At 37.2% G+C, this 6,095-nt stretch overlaps 1 protein-coding gene across 1 annotated transcript; it reads left to right on the top strand.

Moving 5' to 3' along the window:
* The first annotated feature begins 1,323 nt into the window (after positions 1–1,323).
* Positions 1,324–3,740, top strand: LOC114753996 (ferritin-3, chloroplastic). The gene is made up of 8 exons (XM_028942713.1): positions 1,324–1,654; positions 1,804–1,887; positions 1,970–2,030; positions 2,134–2,221; positions 2,823–2,884; positions 3,017–3,082; positions 3,237–3,300; positions 3,404–3,740. Exons 1-8 carry the CDS (start codon positions 1,332–1,334, stop codon positions 3,451–3,453), a joined length of 798 nt encoding a protein of 265 aa, XP_028798546.1. The 5' UTR covers positions 1,324–1,331; the 3' UTR covers positions 3,454–3,740.
* Positions 3,741–6,095: the final 2,355 nt, after the last annotated feature.

The following is a 6,095-nucleotide window of genomic DNA, read 5'->3' as shown; positions in this document are numbered from 1 at the left end:
TCAAAGTTAAGTTTGTGTCTGTTTTTCTGACCAAATTTAATCTTGTTCGTAAATGTTTGGGAAAAAAATCTTTTCATTTACGCGCCAAAAAATTAAAGCCTACATGCGCTTTTTAACAAAATATAATCACAAGATTCAAAACTAAGAAGGAGGTATTTTCTTCGATTCTATTTATAAAATTTCATTTACAGAGTATAAACAAAGTCTTATAAATAAAACCAGAAATAGTATAATTCTATACTAAATAATCACATCCAAAATTTAACTCAAAAATGCTTCCTTGGCCCACATCGACGCTGTTCCATAATAAAGCGTAAGAGTCATGCGTCGCCACTGCAATCCTCAGTCTCATCGCATCTGGTGATTCGTTGAAATCAGAAGGAAGGAAGCACGAGATTCTGAGGCCTTTCCATGCTACTCTTTTTATTCTTAATATAGGACTTAATTATTGAGTTGGTTTTGGTTTTAAATATAAGATTCATTTATCATATTTATCATTTTTTCTAAATTACCCATATAGATACTCCTTCAACCATAATCAAGTAGAAGAGAGAGATGAGGTATTAAGAAAGATGATTGTGGTGTTTTAAAAAAATATATCACTTTTGTTATAATAACTAACTTACCTAACTTTCTTAATCTAATTAAATTAGTTAAATAGATTTATATTAAAACCAGAAGAGTAACATTTTTGGTCACACAAACGGCGGCAAAACCCCAAGCCACACTCGTATCGTATCTATCTATCGTCAATGGACAAAAATTTTGGAATTAATGTAATATTTTGTTTATTAAATTTATTTTTATTTTGATTTTTATTCTTTAAGTTTTTTATCTCTTAACAGACAAAATAATTTAAATTTTTATTAGATTATAAGAATTAATATTTTAAATAAAAAATTTAGAAATCAAAATTTATAATTAAAAAATTAAAAAATTAAAATTAAAGTAAGAACGGACTTGACGAAACTAAAAACCGTACTGACCTAAAGTTTTCAGATGTTTTCATTCCCGCCTGAGCCCGCCAAGGCGCCAGCCACGACCACGAGATCGCCACGCTCCTCACGCATCCTCTCAATTATGACCCTCCACGCGTCCCTTGCTCCTACGGTTTATACCTTCACTCTCCATCTCACTCTCATCACCCTCCTTATCCTCCCCTCTTCGCCTCGCCACACCCAAACCCCGCCCTTTCCTTCCTCTGTTTCATTCCCCTTCTCATACTTATTCTGCTTCTGCACTTCTCTCCATTCGCCTCTTTTCTCCATTCCAGCTCTGTTATCTTCTTCTCTTGCTAAACCTGGTTTATCCGTCTTGTTCGTCTCGAAATCATGCTTCTTAAAGCTGCTGCTTCGTCTTTGTCTATCTCCAACGTCAATGGAGACCATCTCGGTTCTCTGTTTCCTTCATCTTCGCCGTTTAACTCGTCTGCTTCTTTGTCCTTGATTCTTCCCTTCTCTCCTGGGAAAAATGGAAGTGCTTTAGTGCTTTGCGCCTCTAAGAGTGGGAATGATCGACCCCTTACAGGTGTCCTCTTCGAACCCTTTGAAGAGGTTAAAAAGGATATGAGTCTTGTTCCCGACGTCCCACAAGTTTCTCTTGCTCGCCGGAATTTTTCGGACGAGTGTGAGGCTGCTATTAACGAGCAGATCAAGTACGTTTCTTCACTCTACTATCGGGTGTCCTTGAAGGGATAGGATGTCTCACATGTTTATGTTTCTTGCTCATGGATGTTCCGCTGTCTTCAATTTTTTATTTGCCAATGCTTATCCCTTTTTTTTCGATTGTCTTCTTGCTTTACAGTGTGGAGTACAACGTCTCCTACGTTTACCATGCGATGTTTGCTTATTTCGATAGGGATAATGTCGCTCTCAAGGGTCTTGCCAAGTAGCGCTCTGTTTTCCTTCGGGGTCTCTTTGGCCATTTTCTTCCTCTCGGTCAGCACCGATTAATGATTATGATTTAACAGGTTTTTCAGGGAGTCAAGTGAGGAAGAAAGACATCATGCTGAGAAATTGATGGAGTACCAGGTATCTGACTTTGTCGTAGAGATATAGCAAGAAGTCTTCTAGGTCTTTCTCCTTTGCGGTCATGTTGAATTCTTTCTGCTACACGTGTCGCTGTGAATTTCAGAATAAGCGGGGCGGGAGAGTGAAGCTGCAGTCTATTGTGATGCCACTTACTGAGTTTGATCATGATGAAAAGGGAGATGCCCTATATGGTATGTTTCTACTCGCAAATTTACGCTTGATGTATTTAAACAATTCGCCCTATAATTGAAGACACTCTGGTATGTTAACTGCATTTTTGTGCGTTTATCCTTGTGAGATATGCGGTTGCTGACTTGTTGCACTTGAGCATTTCTTTTTCAGAACTATTGATGCAACGTTAATTTCTAATTTCGCCCATGCATTACACGCATGTACTAAAATGACCGTGATTTATTGCATTGCTCGCTCTTTAACAATATGAAACCTTTGAGAATCAGTAGCCTGGTCTTACTTGCGATGCTTAGATAAGATTCTGGGGGAAGTAGATGCTTTTGCAGGATTTCACGGAAAATAAACGTCCTATAAATAAGGATATGTTGTTAACATATGCAAGCTTTGATTGTTTCTGACTTTCTGTTTGCTGATGGTTTACTTTTAATCATGGCGTGTATGATAATGTGTTCTTTGACATATATAAATTTATTCATTATCTCTGTTAGTTGACATGATGTAGAATACAAGTAAGGCGTTGTTAGTGGATTTTAATTTGTCTGCGGAAATATTCCACTGTTGTCAGCGCTAAACAAAATTATATTTGTTTTTCTGTTACAGCTATGGAGCTTGCTCTATCATTGGAGAAGCTAACTAATGAGAAGCTCCTAAACTTGCACAAAGTAAGACAAGTTAGCTTCATATTCATATTGGATTAACTGCAATGCTTTCTTTTATCTTAGGCATGTATTACGTAGGCATTGTTATAGGGAAAGTTCTTGTCTTATGACTACTTGACGCATGCTGGCTAATAGGCTGCCTCAAAGAACAATGATGTGCAGTTGGCAGATTTTGTTGAAAGCGAGTTTCTGGGTGAACAGGTAATTCAAATTTTGGTGTTGAATTTATAAGTTTGCTCTTTGCAACTGAATGAAAGAGACAACACAAAATTAGCTGTTAATCATTGTTATAAACTTTGCACAAGTTGCATCTGCTTGGATCTGATTTCTGTTATTTGGAATGTATTTACTGTAGGTTGAGGCCATTAAAAGAATGTCCGAATATGTTGCTCAGCTCAGAAGAGTGGGCAAGGGACATGGTAATAATTCAGATTTAGTTTGCATCAAAGTGTTTTCTGTGTTTGGCTTCGCCTTCTTTTTTTCCATTTGTTTACATCTTGGGGCCTTGGTATGGACTTGCAGGTGTTTGGCACTTTGATCAGGCTCTGCTACATGACGAAGCTGCCGCCTGAAGGATTTTTTTTTTTTTTTTTTTAAATTATCAAATTTTACTTTTGTCCTCTGGCCAATTCTCTCTAAGGTCGTTTGTATGGAGTAGTCTATCTGCTTGATTTTGTGTAGTATTATGGCCAGAGGGGGGATTGAAGTGGAAGCTGAAAAACTATCGCTGAATGATTTTGGTCACCGTTATCGTTATATATAGACTCTGTCCGGTAGAGGAGATCATCAAATAGAACATTCTTCCATGGGTTTGCTGTTCAAGTTCAACATCAATATAGCGTCAAGGCAATTAGAAGTTCATCCTGACTTGAGTTTTTCAAACAAACTAAGAGCAAAAGATACGAGTCTCGAAAGTTTATGCCTTAAGTGGAATTTTATTAATGTTCTTGTTAGGATGAACTTTTGGGATGTGTTATTAAATTTCTGATTAACAATGCCTAACTTTGTCGTGATGACCATAGAAGCAAGATGCTTTCAGATAATTGATTTCGATTCAATGTGTCCCCTATAAATCCATCGTGACCAGTGACCAGTGACCAGATGAAGGTGCTCAAGTTTCAGATGGCAATTCATACATGCAAAATAATATTAAAAAAAATTAAAATTATAGGAAAGAAACAAAAGATGAAAAGTAAACTCAATTTTGAGATGTTTTGTTGTTGGGAATTGACCTCAGCAATCTCTCCTTTTGCACGCGATTGATATAAACTTCATTTTGTCATGTAATTTGAGGCTCGACTGAGTATTTAAATTGAAAATACAGGGGAAAAATAGGAGTTAAATAACCTGATGATCAATTCGAATATTCACGCTCTCAATTGTGTCGCCCACTAATTTTATATAATAATACCAGTTTATAGATTTAATCTTGTCAATTTTTTTAATAAATGACTACGTCGATTTCAAAAGCGAAATGACATTTCGTGTTAGATTTACACTTTACAGAGATCATGAACTTCACAATTCAAGTATGGTTCGTGCTTTAAATAAATAGCAAGAATACTATACTTCTTCTGACCCCCCAAAAAAAATATTATAATTCTTTTGTTAACATACTCCTGCTAATTATAAGTCATTTTAACATGTTTCGTACATATTAAGTAAAATTTTAAATTTCATTAATTTTCATTTAAAATTTAATATTTTTTAACTCCATCTCTATTTAATATAATTATACTCCATATAAATAAAATCAACGCAATAACAAATAAAAAATAAAATTATATATCCATATAAAATTTTTTTCCAATACCTTATAAATATGATCAAAAAATATCTTTCCTTATTATCTTATAAGTAGAACTATAAGAGCATGAAATAAGCTCTCCTGTATTCACTTTGGCCAAAAAGGAAATAATTAAGCTATCACACCCGAATGAGCCACAAATAAGTCAACATAAATTATTTAATTGAAAGGGGAAAAACAAATAAATGATTTCAATAACCAGTTGGAGAAAAGACATACGATAATGACAAATGCAGTAAATGTTCTATACCCCAAAAAAACCAAGTAAACAATTGAGTAATGTTGCTGACATGCGTATAAGGGATTGATTAACCATTTAGCGATTCACAATGTGGCGAGACAGCAGAACCTGTGTCAGGAGCTGGTCGCTATTTCATTGGATCTTGATTTTCCTTCCGTATAAACTTCTCCTGCCCGTAGCTGGTTAGATTTAGATTAGATTACTACGTTACAGGTTAACCAGCGCCGACGTTGGAGCCTGCGAACTGTCAAGGAATTCACTAAAAGACAACTATCTGTGTTGGTGGCACCGCGTCTCCTGGAAAGTGAGCAATCCTGGGATGATACGGCCAACACTCCCACCCCATGTTTCAGAGATCCCAGAATTAACACAATTTTTAATTTTATCATTGAATTCACAACCACCTCTCTCTTTGTTCATCTTGGATAACGACATTTTGAAAGAGCTTCCTCGTTCAACCGCGTCTCTGTCTCTCTCTCGACTTTCCATTCCGGCGTAGAAATGGCAATTGTGGTTGAATCTCTCTTCAAAGAAAGAAAGTACCCGTTCGTTTTCGCACTCTTGATTTTGCTCATATGCGTCACGCTCCTCCTCTTCTCTAACTCTACCTCCACCACCACTTTCAACCGCGTCGTCTTCTATCCTGAAGTTAAAGGCCAACCATCTCCGACCCCTTTCGTGGCCCCGATCTCATCAATTCAGAAAAAGACCAAGCGTTACCTAAAAAAGTGGCCCCTGCCACAACCCCAAAAACTGAAGGGCTACCCCAAAACTTGAATCCGATCACGATTCCCAAAGATGAAGGGCCACCCGAAAGCGAGCTTCCGATCACAAACCCAAAGGCCAAGAGCTTCCCCAAAAGAAGGGGGATATCGACATTGTTACCGTTGATGGAATATTGATTGGAAGCTATGCAAGGGTCCAATGGCGGTGGATAATATACCCTGTTTGGACAATTACAAGGTGATCAAGGCTTTGAAGAGTAGGGAGGCACATGGAGCATAGGGAAAGGCATTGTCCAGATCCTACCCCGCACTGTTTGGTGCCGCTTCCGAATGGGTTATAAAGTCCCCGTTCCGTGGCCCAAGAGCAGGGACATGGTGAGATTGATACTTCGGTAAGAAAACTTATTGGATAATGGATGGATTCCCTTTTTGAAAATTTTT

The sequence above is a fragment of the Neltuma alba genome, unplaced genomic scaffold (assembly GCF_004799145.2).
Source record: "Neltuma alba isolate B1F8T4 unplaced genomic scaffold, ASM479914v2 tig00008370_pilon, whole genome shotgun sequence".
NCBI lineage: Eukaryota > Viridiplantae > Streptophyta > Magnoliopsida > Fabales > Fabaceae > Neltuma > Neltuma alba.
This window is presented reverse-complemented; position numbering and strand designations above follow the sequence as displayed.

Bases quoted from the DNA above. Each gene is read 5' to 3' on its own strand.
- LOC114753996 (XM_028942713.1), top strand. From the start codon at position 1,332: ATGCTTCTTAAAGCTGCTGCTTCGTCTTTGTCTATCTCCAACGTCAAT. The intron at 2,031-2,133 runs GTATCTGACTTT...TGTGAATTTCAG, and splicing joins AGAAATTGATGGAGTACCAG to AATAAGCGGGGCGGGAGAGT. The intron at 2,885-3,016 runs GTAAGACAAGTT...GCTGGCTAATAG, and splicing joins AGCTCCTAAACTTGCACAAA to GCTGCCTCAAAGAACAATGA.